The 18,795-nt window shown below is 34.2% G+C and overlaps 1 protein-coding gene across 1 annotated transcript in view; it reads right to left on the reverse strand.

The window, feature by feature from the left end:
- Window positions 1-18,795, reverse strand: part of AdamTS-A (ADAM metallopeptidase with thrombospondin type 1 motif A) — a 646,314-nt gene that overhangs the window by 161,758 nt on the left and 465,761 nt on the right. The window contains exon 27 of the mRNA XM_089091831.1: window positions 18,430-18,621. Within this exon, the coding sequence (XP_088947957.1) occupies window positions 18,430-18,621 (192 nt within the window). The remainder of the gene's footprint in view (window positions 1-18,429; window positions 18,622-18,795) is intronic.

The raw sequence follows: 18,795 nt of genomic DNA on the forward strand, positions 1-18,795 counted from the left end.
ATTTTCTAAGAATTACGCCTCCGTATATTCACTGTGTTGTCGAACATTTTCCATTGCATCTATAAACTGTTCCGCAGTTGCCAATCCGTACCTTGGAAGCTTTTCGTTAAACTGACAACATTTCTTTTGGATATTACTATGAAGCTTTGCCAAAGCATTTCTAGCCGACTTTTCAACAGCATCCGCTCTTTCAAAGAGAATTTTAATCTGTAATTTTGAATACTTTTCGTGATCCCGATAAAACATACGTAAAATGTTTCTCAATTTACAAAGATCAGCCTGCATTTTTGCCATCTTCTTGTATTTCTGAATGTAATTTTTCCCTTTGTTCTTATGCGTTCTTCGGTACAACCTCGCAGAGAATTTAATTTTTTCATTATAGCTTTTGTCACCCCAGTATCTACACATTACTCTGGTAGCAACTTTTTTCTTATGTTTGTTTCGGTAATCTATATCGTTATCATACCGTTCCTTGCTCTTTTGTTTGGCTGTCTCAATTTTCGCATGTCTATAAACTACATCATTATAATAACGCTGTTTGTCACTATCAATTTTGGCATCTCGATACGCCTGGTCGGTTGAATACCTTTGCTTTTCTCTTTTCAAGATGCTATCTCTGTTTTTTTGGTAGTACTCTTTTTTTAACTTGCGTGCAGCTTGTTTGATTGAAACCATTATGTAACCATTAGTTGAATTTTTATGTCCCGTATCAAGTATCAAGAACCTAACAAAAAATTAAACTAATTTTTAAATTTTCAGGTATTTTTCTAGTCTAAATTAAAAGATTAAAACTATTGTTCAGACACCATAAATATTTTTGCAGTTTATAACTTTAGCGATTCTGAACTAAAAACGAAAATAAAATAAAAATTAATTTTTTCAATTTTTACGTCACGTCGCTCATTAAGTCATATATGGTTATTAGTACACAATAGGTTTTAGATATTACGTCATGTCACTTATTACGTTATATATGGTTATTAGTAGATAATCGGTAAAATATTCGTTCTTTATTATAATTACTTCTCGATACGCCTGGTCGGTTGAATAACTTTGCTTTTCTCTTTTTAAGATACTATCTCTGTTGTTTGTGTAGTACTGTTTTTTCAATTTGCGTGCAGCTTGCTTGATTGAAACCATTATGTAATTATGAATGTGAACATTTACAGTTCTGACGCTTCTTATAAAGTAATTATGACGTCACAGCGTAATGATTTTATTGACGTCATAGCGCAATGATATTATTTCATGACGTCTTCAGAAACAACAATATAATTTCGTGTTTTTCTATTCACGTCATAGCTCTAATATAAAACTATGATGACATTCAATATTTATCTAGTAGGGTTACAGACAAGGTAATTCTAATGATGTACTTTTGTTTTGATTTTACTCTATTCTTAGGAGTTTTGTTATATTTCTTAGCATTGGACTGATCGTCTCTTACTAGATTGCTAGCTACTGCTGCAACCCAGATTCACATATATAGTTATTTATGAGACGCAACCTGGCCGAGTGGTCCAAGGCACTGGTGTTAGCCACCAGTCTCTTCGGAGGCGTGGGTTTAAATCTTGCCGCTGGTATACGATTATGTTTGAAAGACTGCAGTGTGAAAAGACATCGAAAATGCAGTTTTTGGTGGAAAAATTTATTCTCTTTTAGAAATAATTTATTTTAGTTACAAAAGGTTTTTAACCCAATTAATTTCCTTTAAAATGAGCTATTGAACAACCCTCTACGATGTTCCGGTGCCAAGCTATCTGTGGAAAAGAAAAAAAGAAAAAAAGAAAGAAAAAAATATCCCGTTTAGGCAGAATGTTGTAGTAGCTGCCACTTTTCTTGATTTTCAAGCCAATATATTTCCCTTGCTGTTCAAGCCAAGGGACAGAAAGTTTCCTATACAGGGGTTTCGGACAAGGCGGTTCTAATGGTGTACTTTTTGTTTTGATCTGACTCCTTTGTTAGGAACTATGGGTTTTTATATTTCTTAACATTGGACGTGATCGTCTCTTACTAGGTTGCTAGCTACCGCTGCAACCCGGATATGTAATAATAACTACATCCAACGACTATGACGTCATTGGTCAATATTGTATATAAAAAATTAAGTTTTTCGTAAAAAATAATTAATTGAAAAAAAATTAAGTGCAAAAGTTGCTAGATCTAGAGATTTCCTTTAAAATGAGCCATTGAACAACTCTCTAAGATGTTCCAGTGTCAAGCTATCTGAGGAAAAGAAGAAAGAAAAAAATATCCCGTTTAGGCAGAATGTTGTAATAGCTTCCACTTTTCTTGATTTTCAAGCCAATGTATTTCTCTTGCTGCTCAAGCCAAGGAACAGAAAGTTTCCTATACAGGGGTTTCGCGCAAGGTAGTTCTAATTGTGTACTTTTTGCTTTGATCTGACTCCTTTTTTAGGAACTATGGGTTTTTATATTTCTTAACATTGGACGTGATCGTCTTTTACTAGGGTGCTAGCTACCGCTGCAACCCGGATTACTATACAGGGGTTTCGGACAAGGCGGTTCTAATGGTTTACTTTTTGTTTTGATCTGACTCCTTTTCAGGAGCTATGGGTTTTTATATTTCTTAACATTGGAAGTGATTGTCTCTTACTATGTTGCTAGCCACCGCTTCAACCCGGATTAATATAATGTTACTACGGGTGAAGATTTGTTCTTTACTGTTTTTCCTTGAGTCTCTTGTCCTTTAGAATTTACTTCATTTGTTATACATAATTTTTTATGTATAACGTTAAAATCGGCGTCTTTTTCTGCATCTTCTATTTTTACTTTTCTTTTGTTCTCTTTTTCTATGACTGCATGCACAACAGTACTCTCCCTTTTCTTTCCTGTTGGAGAAATTTCGGTTAATAAGGGTACTTCATCTGGTGTACCTCTGAGTTGCCTTTCTGGGAACTCAAACAATGGAAGATCTGTTCTATAAATTGCCCTCAAACGGTTGTACTCAATTAAAGCATCAACATCGCAATAAATCTTTGTCTTATCAAATTCCACTAGATGTAAACCTGCACTAGTGGTCACACAAGAAAGAGCAACGTACATCATACCTGGACCAAAGCAACTATTACTTGCGTCAACAATTGCACACTGTAAACTTAGTCCTTCAATTTTTACTTCTCGATACGCCTGGTCGGTTGAATACCTTTGCTTTTCTCTTTTCAAGATACTTTATCTGTTGTCTGTGTAGTACTGTTTTTTTAACTTGCGTGCAGCTTTCTTTGATCTAACCATTATTTAATTCACGAATGAGACCATTTACATCTTTGTCGTTCTTAAGTAGTAATTATGATGTCATGGCCTAATGATTTTATTTCATGACATCATGGCGTTATGATATTATTTCATGACGTCTTCAGAAACAACAACATAATGTCGTGTTTTTCTATTCACGTCATAGGTCTAGTATAAAACTATGACGACATTCATTATTTATCTAGTAGGGTTTCAGACAAGGTAATTCTAATTATGTACTTTTGCTTTGATCTGATTCTATGTTTAGGAGTTTTGGGTTTTTATATTTCTTAGCATTGGACTGATCGTCTCTTACTAGGTTGCTAGCTACTGCTGCAACCCAAATTATGAGAGGCAACCTGGCCGACTGGTCCAAGGCACTGGTGTTAGCCACCAGTCTCTTTGGAGGCGTGGGTCCAAATCTTACCGTTGGTATACGATTATGTTTGAAAGACTGCAGTGTGAAAGGACATCAAAAATGCAGTTTTTGGTGGAAAAATTTATTCTCTTTTAGAAATAATTTATTTTAGTTACTATAGATTTTTAACCCAATTAATTTCCTTTAAAATGAGCTATTGAACAACCCTCTACGATGTTCCAGTGCCAAGCTATCTGTGGAAAAGAAAGAAAAATATATCCCGTTTGGGGAGAATAACGTGGTTAAAGTCAATTTTCTTGATTTTCAAGCCAATATATTTCCCTTGCTGTTCAAGCCAAGGGACAGAAAGTTTATTATACAGGGGTTTCGGACAAGGCGGTTCTAATGGTGTACTTTTTGTTTTGATCTGACTCCTTTGTTAGGAACTATGGGTTTTTATATTTCTTAACATTGGACGTGATCGTCTCTTACTAGGTTGCTAGCTACCGCTGCAACCCGGATGACATCATAGACCAGATAGCTAACTGTCACTGCAAAAATTATGTTGCCCTTTACATTTATCATATCTTATATGTAACATGCTTTTTATGTGTCTCTGATAGTAAAAAAAAATATGCCGTTTAGTCAGAATGTTGTAGTAGCTGCCACTTTTCTCTATTTTCAAGCCAATATATTTCCCTTGGTGCTCAAGCCAAGGGACAGAAAGTTTTCTATGCAGGGGTTTCGGACAAGGTGGCTCTAATGGTGTACTTTTGTTTTGATCTGACTCTTTTTTTAGGAGTTATTATATTTCTTAACATTGGACGTTATAGTCTCTTACTAAGTTGCTAGCTACCGCTGCAACCCGGATAGCTACCCCTGGAACCACCGTATATCAGTAACTATGGGCGAGAGATCGTAAAGGCTGTCTCAATTTTAGCATGTCTATAATCTTCATCATTGTAATAACACATCTTGCTGTTTTGTTTTGCTCTCTCAATTTTTACTTCTCGATAAGCCTGGTCGGTTGAATACCTTTACTTTTCTCTTTTCAAGATACGATCTCTGTTGTCTGTGTAGTACTGTTTTTTTAACTTGCGTGCAGCTTGTTTTAATCTAACCATTACGTAATTCACGAATGAGACCATTTACATCTTTGTCGTTCCTAAGTAGTAATTATGACGTCATGGCGTAATGATTTTATTTCATGACGTCACGGCGTTATGATATTACTAGCTACTGCTGCAACCCAAATTATGAGAGGCAGCCTGGCCGAGTGGTCCAAGGCACTGGTGTTAGCCACCAGTCTCTTCGGAGGCGTGGGTTCAAATCTTACCTCTGGTATACGATTATGTTTGAAAGACTGCAGTGTGAAAAGACATCAAAAATGCAGTTTTTGGTGGAAAATTTATTCTCTTTTATAAATAATTTATTTTAGTTACTATAGATTTTTAACCCAATTAATTTCCTTTAAAATGAGCCATTGAACAACTCTCTACGATGTTCCAGTGCCAAGCTATCTCTGGATACAAAAGAAAAAAAGAAAAAAAAATATCCCGTTTAGGCAGAATGTTGTAGTACCTGCCACTTTTCTTGATTTTCAAAACAATACATTTCCCTTGCTGTTCAAGCCATGGGGTAGAAAGTTTTCCTATACAGGGGTTTCAGACATGGCGGTTCTAATGGTGTACTTTTTTGTTTTGATCTTACTCTTTATCTAGGAGCTATGGTTTTTATGTTTCTTAACATTGGACGTGATCGTCTCTTACTAGGTTGCTAGCTACCGCTGCAACCCAGATAATGATAAGTACAACCGCGTGTGACGCGGGTAACTGGGGTTCAATTCCCAGTGGTGGGAATTAATACATTATCTTTAAATATAACTGTACAGGCATATATTGTAGTTAAGTGGCATATACAAGTTAGTTTAGCCAACATTTTGTTTCTTATAATACTAACTATTATTTTAATCGTTCGGTTACTATGGGGTAAAATTCTTTCTTTGTTATAAAGAATGTTAAAAAATTAGTACAATATTGGTCTACCTATGGTCTCTATAAGCTAGAAGTATCTTGATTTCAGGAAACTCAATTGAAATACGGTTCCTGTTCAACATATATCCATTTTGCAATATATTTATCGAAATTTACAGTGTATTTAATGTTTCGGATACCATGGGCTAGATTTTGTTCTTTTCTATAATTATATTTATTAACATTGGACGTTATCATCTCTTACTAGGTTGCTAGCTACCGCTGCAACTCGGATGATAATGTCAGTTGCTACTGGGGTTCATTCTATGCTATATGATTGCAGTTTAAATAATAACTTTAGCGATTCTGAGCTGAGAACTAAAATAAAATTATCTTGTCGAAACATAAACATGTATAATTATTGCATTCACTTATTACGTCATATATAGTTACAACCTACGATTATGACGTCATCAGTCATCAAGCTTGTACATGATTAACATAAAATTACTATGGGCTGGAGTTTACTCTTTATCATAGACATTTATAATAAATTATATCGATCCTTTACATAAACTTTTCTTTTACTAGGTTGCTAGCTACCGCTGCAACCCAGATTTGCATGACACCATAGATACCAAAACATCTTTTGGTTTTCCCTGTCGCTTCAGTTAATATGGGTAGTGGTCGGTCCTTACTGTACAACAATTCAGAAGCCTTTTGAATCGGCTGTGCTGGCATTCGAAACATCTCTAACTTTCTAAAGGTATCCACTTCCCAAACTTGAACAATCTTGTATCAGTGATTGGTCGTTTGGTTGTCTCTTTCGTCGTGCACGTTATTTTCATGCTGTTCAACAGATTTAGCTCGAGTGAGAAAGGGTTACTGCCACCCAGGGGCGGTTTTGACTGGTATTTTTCTTGAGGAGGTGTTTCAGGAATTTGTTTTAAGTCATTAGTCTTACAAAGACATATACTAGTAACCCTAAGGTATAGGCAAGAGGTCGTTCTTTATTATAATAACTAACTAAGTCCAATGTATTCAATGGTTTGTTATTGTAATGATCTTCTTTTAATGTAATTTTGTAAGAAAAATGATTCTATTTAAAAATAATTTGTTTTATAACTACAAAAAGTTTTTAACCCCATTAATTTGCTTTAAAATGAGCCATTAAACAACTCTCTACGATGTTCCAGTGCCAAGCTATCTGTGGAATTACTAACCTATACTATAATTAAGTGGCGTCTAAAATTTAGTATAGGTAAGAGGTCGTTCTTTATTATAATTGAAAAGTCAGCTAGAGATGCTTTCGCAAAACTTCATAGTAATATCCAAAAGAAATGTTGCATGTTTAGTGAAAAGCTTCCAAGGTATGAACCGGCAACTGTGGAACAGTTTATAGATGTAATGGGAAATTTTATAGATCACTGTGAATATATGGAGGCATAATTGTTCTTTACTTAGTTTCAGCTTTAATTCGATGATCCAGACTTTATGTACTAACTACATCCAAATACTATGACGTCATTGATTAATATTGTATATAAAAAATTAAGTTTTTCGTAAAAAAAATTAATAAAAAAAAAATTATGTACAAATAGCGCTAGATCTAGAGATTTCCTTTAAAATGAGCCATTGAACAACTCTCTACGATGTTCCAGTGCCAAGCTATCTGTGGAAAAGAAAGAAAAAATATCCCGTTTGGGGAGAATAACGTGGTAAAAGTCAATTTTCTTGATTTTCAAGCCAATATATTTTCTTTGTCATTCAAGCCAAAGGGCGGTAAGTTTCCTTTATAGAGGATTCGGACAAGGCGGTTCTAATGGTGTACTTTTTGTTTTGATTTGACTCTTTTTTTAGGAGTGGGGGGGTTTTATATTTCTTAACATCGGAGGTGATCGTCTCTTACTAGGTTGCGAGCTACCGCTGCAACCCGGATTGCTTGCACATCAACAGGTAGATATACTATTCTCCCCTTAAGAGCGTCAACAAGTTCTGTTCTAGGTCTCTTCAATGCAGTTACTTGCCCTAATCTGACGATCGTAAGACAAGGCATTACAAATCGAATCATTGCCATTTCAAAATTATTTAAACACTTTATACATTCCGGTGTACAGTCTATATGAAGGTTAATTAATACTGATCGGACATTCTCCTGACTTTTCAACATTTTCCCAGCACAGTAATCACAGACAAAGAATGAATCTATGACATCCTCTTTCCAACCTGTACATTGAATTAGTTGTTCTCTGTCATCTTTGGGTATGTCCTGTTGTAGGTGTTCTAAAATCGTGGCCATCATTACATCAAAACCTTTCTTATTTGAAAGGGATCTTAAGACTCTTCAATTGGTATTTTGTCTTTATCTGCTCACAACTGTCACAATGCATTGTGGGGTATACATCCCTGATGTACACCTTATCAAGGCTCTCACCAAATAATTTTATTATTGTATTTTCATCCACAGAAACTCTAATATTGCTATCACCGTAAATGAAGTCTTGACTATTATTACGACAGAGTCTACTTGACACTTCTTCTATGTAATGACTTAGTTCCTTGTACGAGCCCTCGACTTTTAGTAGATTAATATGTTGTATAATCTTACATTTTGATACTGCCTTATATACGCTATTCTAACACCCCCTTTATATAACCGTTTATTAAACCATAGGCATCTTATCATTCTTTATTATATGATTACAAACAGGAAAAGGCCTACGGCTTTTTCTTCTTTGGAATAGTAAGAGACAACCTGGCTACAAACTATGATTATGGCATCAATGATCAATCTTTAACATTAAATGTTCTTTATTGTAATGGTTTGTTCTTTACTAGGTTTCAGACACCTCTGCAGCCATGATACTGATGGAAATTACATAATCCCTAGTTATGTTTCTTTTAACATGGGCTAGGTGTCGTTCTTTATTATAATAATTTTTCCCTTTGTCCTTATGCGTTCTTCGGTACAACCTCGCAGATAATTTAATTTTTTCATTATAGCTTTTGTCACCCCAGTATCTACCCATTATTCTGGTAGCAACTTTTTCTTATGTTTGTTTCGGTAATCTATATCGTTATCATACCGTTCCTTACTCTTTATTTTGGCTGTCTCAATTTTAGCATGTCTATAAACTACATCATTATAATAACGCTGTTTGTCACTATCAATTATTACTTCTCGATACGCCTGGTCGGTTGAATACCTTTGCTTTTTTCTTTTCAAGATGCTATCTCTGTTTTTTTTGGTAGTACTGTTTTTTTAACTTGCGTTTAGCTTGCTTGATTGAAACCATTATGTAACCATTAGTTGAATGTTTTTATGTCACGTATCAAGTATCAAGAACCTAACAAAAAATTTAACTAATTTTAAAATTTTCAGGTATTTTTCTAGTCTAAATTAAAAGATTAAAACTATTGTTCAGACACCATAAATATTTTTGCAGTTTATAACTTTAGCGATTCTGAACTAAAAACAAAAATAAAATAAAAATTAATTTTTTCAGTTTTTACGTCACGTCGCTAATTAAGTCATATATGGTTATTAGTACACAATAGGTTTTAGATATTACGTCATGTCACTTATTACGTCATATTAGGTTATTAGTAGATAATCGGTAAAATATTCGTTCTTTATTATAATTTAAAATGATCCATTGAGCAACTCTCTACGATGTTCCAGTGCCAAGCTATCTGTGGAAAAGAAAGAAAAGAGAAAAAAAGAAAAAAAAATATCCCGTTTAGGCAGAATGTTGTAATAGCTGCCACTTTTCTTGATTTTCAAGCCAATATTTTTCCCTTGCTGTTTCAAGCCAAGGGACAGAAAGTTTCCTATACAGGGGTTTCGGACAAGGCGGTTCTAATGGTGTACTTTTGAATTTGATCTGACTCCTTTGTTAGGAACTATGGGTTTTTATATTTCTTAACATTGGACGTGATTGTCTCTTACTAGGTTGCTAGCTACCGCTGCAACCCGGAAAACATCATCAACCCCATAAATACTTTCGTACTATTAGTTGCTGTAGCGCATTGGCTAGTGGACTCTCCTCCTGACAAGGAAGATAGAAGTTCGAGTCGCTCTACAGTAACAAAAAAAACGAACTCAGTCCAATATATGCAATGGTGAGCTTTTCTAATGGTCGTCCTTTAATATAAATTACCGCTGGTATACGATTATGTTTGAAAGACTGCAGTGTGAAAAGACATCAAAATGCAGTTTTTGGTGGAAAAATTTATTCTCTTTTAGAAATAATTTATTTTAGTTACTTTAGATTTTTAACCCAATTAATTTCCTTTAAAATGAGCTATTGAACAACCCTCTACGATGTTCCAGTGCCAAGCTATCTCTGGATACAAAAAAAGAAAAAAAAAGAAAAAAAAAAAAAAAATATCCCGTTTAGGCAGAATGTTGTAGTAGCTGCCACTTTTCTTGATTTTCAAGCCAATATATTTCCCTTGCTGTTCAAGCCAAGGGACAGAAATTTTACTATGCAGAAGTTTCGGACAAGGCGGTTCTAATGGTGTACTTTTTGTTTTGATCTGACTCTTTTTTAAGAACTATGGGTTTTTATATTTCTTAACATTGGACGTGATCGTCTCTTACTAGGTTGCTAGCTACCGCTGCAACCCGGACTATGGACTAAAGTTCGTTCTTTAATGTATTATTTAACATAAACTTCATTAATCGGATATTTTAATATATCCTATATGGTTTAGAGGTTGGGATAGCTCTCAGCCAGTTGGCTTGGGTTCAAATTCCGTATGGGAAATTTTTAATTATGATGATTTCTTAAGAAATTATAATTAAAATTTCTTAATGTAATAAAAATAATTTGTTTTAATTACAAAAGGTTGTTAACCCCATTAATTTTCTTTAAAATGAGCCACTGAAAAACTCTCTACGATGTTCCAGTGCCAAGCTATCTGTTGAATTACTATCCTATACTATAATTAAGTGGCGTATAAAATTTAGTATAGGCAAGGGGTCGTTCTTTATTATAACATATGGTTCTTAAATCATACTTCTTTATGGTCCCATATGGTCTAGTGGCTAGGATAGTTAACTTTCACTTAACAGGCCCGTTTTCGATTCCCGGTGTGGGAAAATTTTTAACTCTATAATCTTCGAACATTCGAACCTTTTATAATTAGAATGATGTATATAATATAAATACTGTAATCTTAACTATAGTGAAGTTGCCTATGCAAGTTAGTATAGGGAAGAGTTCGATCTTTATTATAATCTTTTGTTTCGCTGTCTCAATTTTCCCTTCTCGATACCCCTGATCCGTAAGATACCTCTGTTTTGCTCTGTCATATTTCATTTTCTTAAATCCTGGATCACAAGACATCTTAGTAGCAATCCTTACGCGTGCTCGAGCTTTATTGCGTTTGGTGGCATTTTTATCTCTTTTAAATAAACTTTTCTTATATTTCAGGATGTTAGCTTTATTTTTTGTGTAGTAAAGTTTTCTATTAGTAGAAATTTGGATTGTTCTATTTTGATATTGTTTTTGGTTATTCTTTCTTTTTTTCCACTCGCGTGAGACCATATTTTTTCAAGATTTAAAATTATTAAGCACACAAAATCCCGTGTCGAGTATCTAAAACCTAGCATAAAACAAAACTAATTTTAAAATTTTCAGGTATTTATCTTGTTTGAATTACAAAATTAGTATTATTGGTTAGACACCATAAATATTTTTGCAGTTTAAATAATAAGTTTAGTGATTCTGGACTGAAAACTAAAATAATTGCAATTATGAGACAATAATATGGAGATATGTACTTTACGGGTTACAGGATACAATAATAAATTTGAACTGAGATGAAAAAAAAATTTCTTCCAGGAGACAAAAAGCAAAACTAATTTTAGAATTTTCATGTATTTTTGTTGTTTAAATTAAAAAATTACTATTACTGATTAGGCATCATAAATATTTTTGAAGTTTACATAATAATTTTAGCGATTAAGCCAAAAAAGAAAATTTTGGTTCCAGGAGTTTCAGTTACTATTGAGACAAGTAGCTATTATTACTATAGAGTTCATTACATGGACTGTTTTATTGCTTCAAAATTCAAATATCTTTGAAAAGACTGCAGTATGAAAATACATCAAAAATGCAATTTTTTTGACAAAATTGATTCTACTTTAAAAAGTATTTTATTTTTAAATACAAAAGTGACTAGATGTTGCAATTTCCTTTAAAATGAGCTATTATACAGCTCTCTATGATTTTCCAGTGCCCAGCTAGCTGAGCAGAAAGAAAAAGCGGAAAGAAAAAAATATCCCGTTTGTGGAGAATAACGTGGTAAAAGTCAATTTTCTTGATTTTCAAGCCAATATATTTTCTTTGTTATTCAAGCCAAAGGGAGGTAAGTTTCCTTTATAGAGGATTCGGACAAGGCGGTTCTAATGGTGTACTTTTTGTTTTGATCTGACTCTTTTTTAGGAGTTGGGGGGTTTTATATTTCTTGACATTGGAGGTGATCGTCTCTTACTAGGTTGCTAGCTACCGCTGCAACCCGGATTATGAGACAATAATATGGAGATATGTACTTTACGGGTTACAGGATACAATAATAAATTTGAACTGAGATGAAAAAAAATTTCTTCCAGGAGACAAAAAGCAAAACTAATTTTAGAATTTTCATGTATTTTTGTTGTTTAAATTAAAAAATTACTATTACTGATTAGGCATCATAAATATTTTTGCAGTTTACATAATAATTTTAGCGATTAAGCCAAAAAAGAAAATTTTGGTTCCAGGAGTTTCGGTTACTATTGAGACAAGTAGCTATTATTACTATAGAGTTCATTACATGGACTGTTTTATTGCTTCAAAATTCAAATATCTTTGAAAAGACTGCAGTATGAAAATACATCAAAAATGCAATTTTTTTGACAAAATTGATTCTACTTTAAAAAGTATTTTATTTTTAAATACAAAAGTGACTAGATGTTGCAATTTCCTTTAAAATGAGCTATTATACAGCTCTCTATGATTTTCCAGTGCCCAGCTAGCTGAGCAGAAAGAAAAAGCGGAAAGAAAAAAATATCCCGTTTGTGGAGAATAACGTGGTAAAAGTCAATTTTCTTGATTTTCAAGCCAATATATTTTCTTTGTTATTCAAGCCAAAGGGAGGTAAGTTTCCTTTATAGAGGATTCGGACAAGGCGGTTCTAATGGTGTACTTTTTGTTTTGATCTGACTCTTTTTTAGGAGTTGGGGGGTTTTATATTTCTTGACATTGGAGGTGATCGTCTCTTACTAGGTTGCTAGCTACCGCTGCAACCCGGATTTTTAGTGGAAAAATTTATTCTCTTTTAGAAATAATTTATTTTAGTTACAAAAGATTTTTAACCCAATTAATTTCCTTTAAAATGAGCCATTGAACAACTCTCTAAGATGTTCCAGTGCCAAGCTATCTGTGGAAAAGAAAAAAAAAAGAAAAACGAAAGAAAAAAATATACCGTTTAGGCAAAATATTGTAGTAACTGCCACTTTTCTTGATTTTCAAGCCAATATATTTCCCTTGCTGGACAAGCCAAGGAACAGAAAGTTTCCTATACAGGGGTTTCGGACAAGGCGGTTCTAATGCTTTTTGTTTTTATCTGACTCCTTTTTTAGAAACTTTGGGTTTTTATATTTCTTAACATTGGACGTGATCGTCTCTTACTAGGTTGCTAGCTACCGCTGTAACCCGGATAAACTTTGTCCTTATGCGTCCTTTGGTATAACCTCGCAGAGGTTTTAATTTTTTCACTATAGCTTTTGTCACCCCAGCATCTACCCATTATTATCGTAGCATTTTTTTTTCTTATGCTTGTTTTGGTAATCTTTATCATTATCATACCGTTCCTTGCTCTTTTGTTTGGCTGTCTCAAATTTTGCATGTCTATAAACTTCAGCATTATAGTAACGCTGTTTGTCTATAATCTTGATCATTGTGATAACAATCCTTGCTGTTTTGTTTGGCTCTCTTAATTTTTACTTCTCGATACGCCTGGTCGGTTGAATACCTTTGCTTTTCTCTTTTCAAAATGCTATCTCTGTTTCTGTGTAGTACTGTTTTTTTAAATTACGTATAACTCGCTTAGAAGGCATCTTATTACTAAACAATAAATAATTTTCTTATCTAATTAACATTTCTTAAGACTCATATCAAGTACCAATAACCTAACAAAAAATAAAACTAATTTTTGAATTTTCATGTATTTTCTTAGTTTGAATGAAAAGATTAAAATTATTGCTCAGATATCATAAATATTTTTGCAGTTTACATAACAACTTTAGCGATTCTAAACTGAAAAATAAAATTAAAAAAAAAGTTGAATTTTTTGGTCTGGAAATACATATTAAATCTCACGTCGGGTAGTTAGAACCTAACCAAAAATAAAGCTAATTTTAAAATTTGAAAGTATTTTTCTAGCTTGAATTGAAAGATTCAAACCATTGCTCGGATACCATAGATATTTTTGCAGTTTACACAAGCTGCAAAGAACGCATAAGGACAAAGTTAAAAATTATATTCAGAAGTAAAAAAAGGTGGCAACAATACAGAATGATCTTTGTAAATTGAGAAACATTTTACGAATGTTTTACCGGAATTACGAAAAATATTCAAAATTAAAGATTAAAATTCTCTCTGAAAGAGCGGATTTTGTTGAAATGTCGGCTAGAAATGCTTTGGCAAAACTTCGTATTAATATTCAAAAGAAATGTTGCATGTTTAATGAAAGGCTTACATGGTATGGACCGGCAACTGTGGAACAGTTTACAGATGTAATGGGAAATATTAGACATGACTGTGAATACATATATATGGAGTGATATACTCCATATCACTGTGATATATATATGGAGTATATGGAGGAATAATTGTCCTTTACTTAGTTTCAGCTTTATTTGATGATCGAGCCTTTATGTACTAACTAAATCCAACGACTATGACGTCATTGATCAATATTGTACATAAAAAATGAAGTTTTTCGTAAGAAATAGATTCTATTTTAAAAAAAATAATTACAAATGGCAGTAGATCTAGAGATTTCCTTTAAAATGAGCCATTGAACAACTCTCTTCGATGTTACAGTGCCAAGCTATCTGTGGAAGAGAAAGAGGAAAGAAAAAAAGATGCCGTTTAGGCTGAATGCTGTAGTACCTGCCACTTTTCTGATTTTCAAGCCAATATATTTTCCTTGCTGTTCAAGCCAAATGACAGAAAGTTTGCTATAGAGGGGTTTCAGACATGGCAGTTCTAATGGTGTATTTTTTGTCTTGATCTGTTTCTGTTTTCTTTTTGTATTTTAGGAGTTATGGGTTTTTTTATTTCTTAACATTGGACGTAATCGCCTCCTACTAGGTTGCTAGATACCGCTGAAACCCGGATCATTTCTACCATCTGATGATCTACAGACTACTTGTGATAAAATATCGCTCTCCAGAATTCCCCAGCATGCTTCTATTAGACCTTTCTTTGTTTTTCTAAACTCCTTGCCGTCTTTCTCGTCATCAACCTCTCTTCATTTTCTTTTTTCCTGTCTGCTTCCCAACGGGCTGCTCTAGCCCTTTCGTCTGCTTCTGTGTCTTTTTTTAATTCAATATAGTTCCCGTATAAACATTTTGAAGATAGGTTTTTGTTTACTGCGACCTGAGTGCCAGGAGGTATCTCCTTTAGTGTCAGTTGGTCACTGCGAGTCCGGAATTCAAACATTTTGATTCTCAAATGGCATTATCCCTCTTTAAAAATATAATACTTAATTAATGAATAATAATTTAATTCGCTGCCAACAATTCCTCGGCAACTGATACAAATCTCCACATAACGAAATATCAAGGGCTACGGCTGGCGAGAAAAAAAAATTGAACAAACGCGTGAATAATCTAATGATAGATTAAAAGCTGGACTAAAAATCACACAAAAAAGCCACTCATTGACACAAACCACATATCTACCCCATATACTGGTCACTCCAAATTTAATCTCCACCTAGGCAAATTACACCAAAAAGGAAAGGCTTTCTTACCAAAATTACGAACAAACTGACAATTTTTTTTTAATTTATCGTATCAATAATCTCATATCCTTCAACCCTAAAGAGTATCCCGAAATTCATTGATTTGACTCAAAAACTAATCCGACTTTCAGTTTCTCGCTTTCAAAGTACGGAGAGATTCTACATCTGTAATTTCAATTCATTTCAAAACTCAATCTTTTAATCAGTTCAACTTTATTTCTCCGATCACGTAGTATGTCAGCTTTCCAATAAATCATGTGCATCTCGCAGGCTCTGTAGTCGTGTGAACATTTACGTAACAAGGTTTTTTTTAAGACTAGGCGCAGGCCATCAAGTTTCCCTAATGTACGTATATCTTCAGTGGCGTCGTCACACCCCAAGCAAAAATTAGTTTTCAATTTGTACTTATTTTAAGAGGTTATATATGTCGGTCATTATTTTATAGGCTAATAACTTAGCCCAAATCTTTTGAAAGCTTAGTTTTGGCTCAATGCCAGTTTTTAGATAGTGCTGTTGTTCTTGCTGCCACCAGTATTAGTATTCTAAAAATGCCAGGATACGTGACACATCGCCAGCAGTGCCATTAAAGATGGTGCTATGGCATGGTGGTCAAGCGGTCTCATGGGTACTACGAATTCTTCCCGCACTAATATTGTAATCAGTGTGGGTACAACGAGTGTACTACCTATGGTGGGAGTAAGTGCCATACAATTTGGCCCATGGTGCCACGAAAAATATCTCAATAAATATCTCTTCGGTGTGGGACGGGCAAAATAAATATCTCAATGGATATCACAATGACGATAACTCCCAATTCTCGCTCCTTAACCGTACCAGGGTTCAGGGAAAATAATCAGTAAAGTTGTAAAAAATATTACTCACCACACCAACCTCAACTCCAACATTAACTCGCCGAACTCTAAAAAGTGTATATACAAAAAAGAGGTAAGGCCGCCTCTTTTACCATCACGTAACGTGGTGAGCCAATAAAATGTAGTGGACTCAAAAATTGAATTTGCGTTACCCATAAATTATATTCCGAAGGCAGGATTTAGATCGATGAAAACAAAACTTCATTACAAACCAATTTCTTCCATCTTGCGAATTTATTACATTGAAAACAGACTAGTCTCTACGAGTGTTTAACTTGTAAATAAAATTTTTTGTTGGTAAATATATGTATAAGAGAAAAGGGAGATTTATCACATGAAAAAGGGCAGGGCTCCAACACAAGACTTTCCACTGCTAATAAGGAGTAAGTTCCTTGCTTAGGTTATCCCAATCTATTCTCGGTTTTACCAAATTAGACATTTGTGCTGCATTGAAGAAAGAATACGAAGATCTCAACGGACAATAACGGCATTCGGACAAGTCACTTGTGAAGGCATTAGCGTCAACCTTAATTAAGCATAGTACAGCAAGCTGTTCAAGACCATTCAGAAAAAGTAGGTCACACATGTCTTACCCTTCTTTACCAGTATTTTTCAACAAATCCATGTGCTATGATGAAAAAGTACATTTAGATTATGTCATTTTGTAGGGCAAAGCCTCAATTTTAGCCCAAGTTGGAGCAAGAGCAACAATTCTGATATTTGTAATCAATTTGGGACTATTGTAAAATTAACTTCTAAACTCCCTACTTTATGAAGACACATCGCTGTTTTATGGTGCATTTTATCCCTAAAAATATGAGCAGAGCTAACAAAATGGATGGTCATTATAGATATTCTGCACAGTACTAGGCATATTATCGGCTATGCAGTATATACAGCTACAAATGCTAGATAAGGGGAGGGCACTGGATCTTTTTGCATGGGAAGGGGTACCACAAGCCTAAAGATATGTATTCATGGAGTTCATATCACAAACTTCCAATAAAATGTCGTTCAGATAAACATGAACCAAAGATTTGACTACTGTGAACTCAGGAACTGATCCAGGAGAAGGGTCAATAGGTTAATTCATCTTAAACATCACTTTTCTATGGGTGTTCCACATAAGGTTAACCAACTTATTATGTTTGACGGATTCCCTATCTTATATTATCTTATCTAATTATTTTGCTTCTGCAAAAATTGACAAAAGGGTAAAAATAGTGTATTTAGCTCCCCTCCCTTCTTGCCATTCAACCTTCCAAATACTTTCGCTTTGCTCCATAAGAGGATCAATGTTCTCTTGCGTTTATATAGCTCTTCACTTTCATGTAAGAATACGTGTGTTTGTTTTAATCTAGTAACTAATCTGAAATACAGCTTCTATGTCTTGATGTAACCTAATCTAAAATATGTTCAACCCTATACAAATTAGTGTTGGTAACTCCAAGCCAATAACTAATCTGAAAATAGTCACGTTAAATAATGCAACAGGTGCCTAAGTGTCTAAAAAAAGACAACAATGAGAAATGCAACATCAATGTCTTTCTGATATTGATAAGAGATTGTACGTTTATTTTCGTATTTGTTTTTATGCCTTGAAGCAAGTGGGAAGTTCTCGTCATAGATATTGTATAAAGTCATTAAGTTTTACTATGACCTCAAGACAATACATACACATCATCTTGTGGGCCCACATAATTCATCACAAATCTTATGCGTGATTTCATCCTGTTTCGTCTCAGGGCTGGTGGATCGAGCCAAAACTTTCATGATTAGCTTTTTAGAGGAGTAGGGAGTGTAAGGAGACCTATCATTTCCTATCTGAGGGGAAAAGGTAAGATAAGGTTCCCCAGGCATTATAAAACCGTATACAATAAGATTGTTTTTTTTGTGCCTGTCAGCCGAAAACACTTAGGGTAGAGCAAAATATATTAAACTGAAGTTCCTACCTCGCTCCAACTAGAGCTTCTCCAATAAAATCGTGCATCACAGTCACCATTGCTGCAGCCTCTAGATGTCTCTGGCTTTTCTGTTTCATTGCATTGATTAACAACTGGGTCCAAATCCACCCAGCCATACTCATTCACTCTATGGCATTCTACCTTTCGAAGTTGAAAACCTGTTCCACAAGAATGGGAACACTAAAAAAACAAAGAGAAACTCACACAGGAAAGCTTATAAGTTCGGTCTGTTAATAAAAAAAATGGCAGAGTAGCTGCTGAAAACCGACTACAGTAATCACTAGCCCCCCCCCCCCATTATTTATTTTCTCTTGTCGCATATTGCGTTAAATATATTTATTATTATTTTTTATT

This window comes from Artemia sp. Qi Xiang Cuo, chromosome 1, assembly GCF_049724085.1.
Source record: "Artemia sp. Qi Xiang Cuo chromosome 1, ASM4972408v1, whole genome shotgun sequence".
Taxonomy (NCBI): domain Eukaryota; kingdom Metazoa; phylum Arthropoda; class Branchiopoda; order Anostraca; family Artemiidae; genus Artemia; species Artemia sp. Qi Xiang Cuo.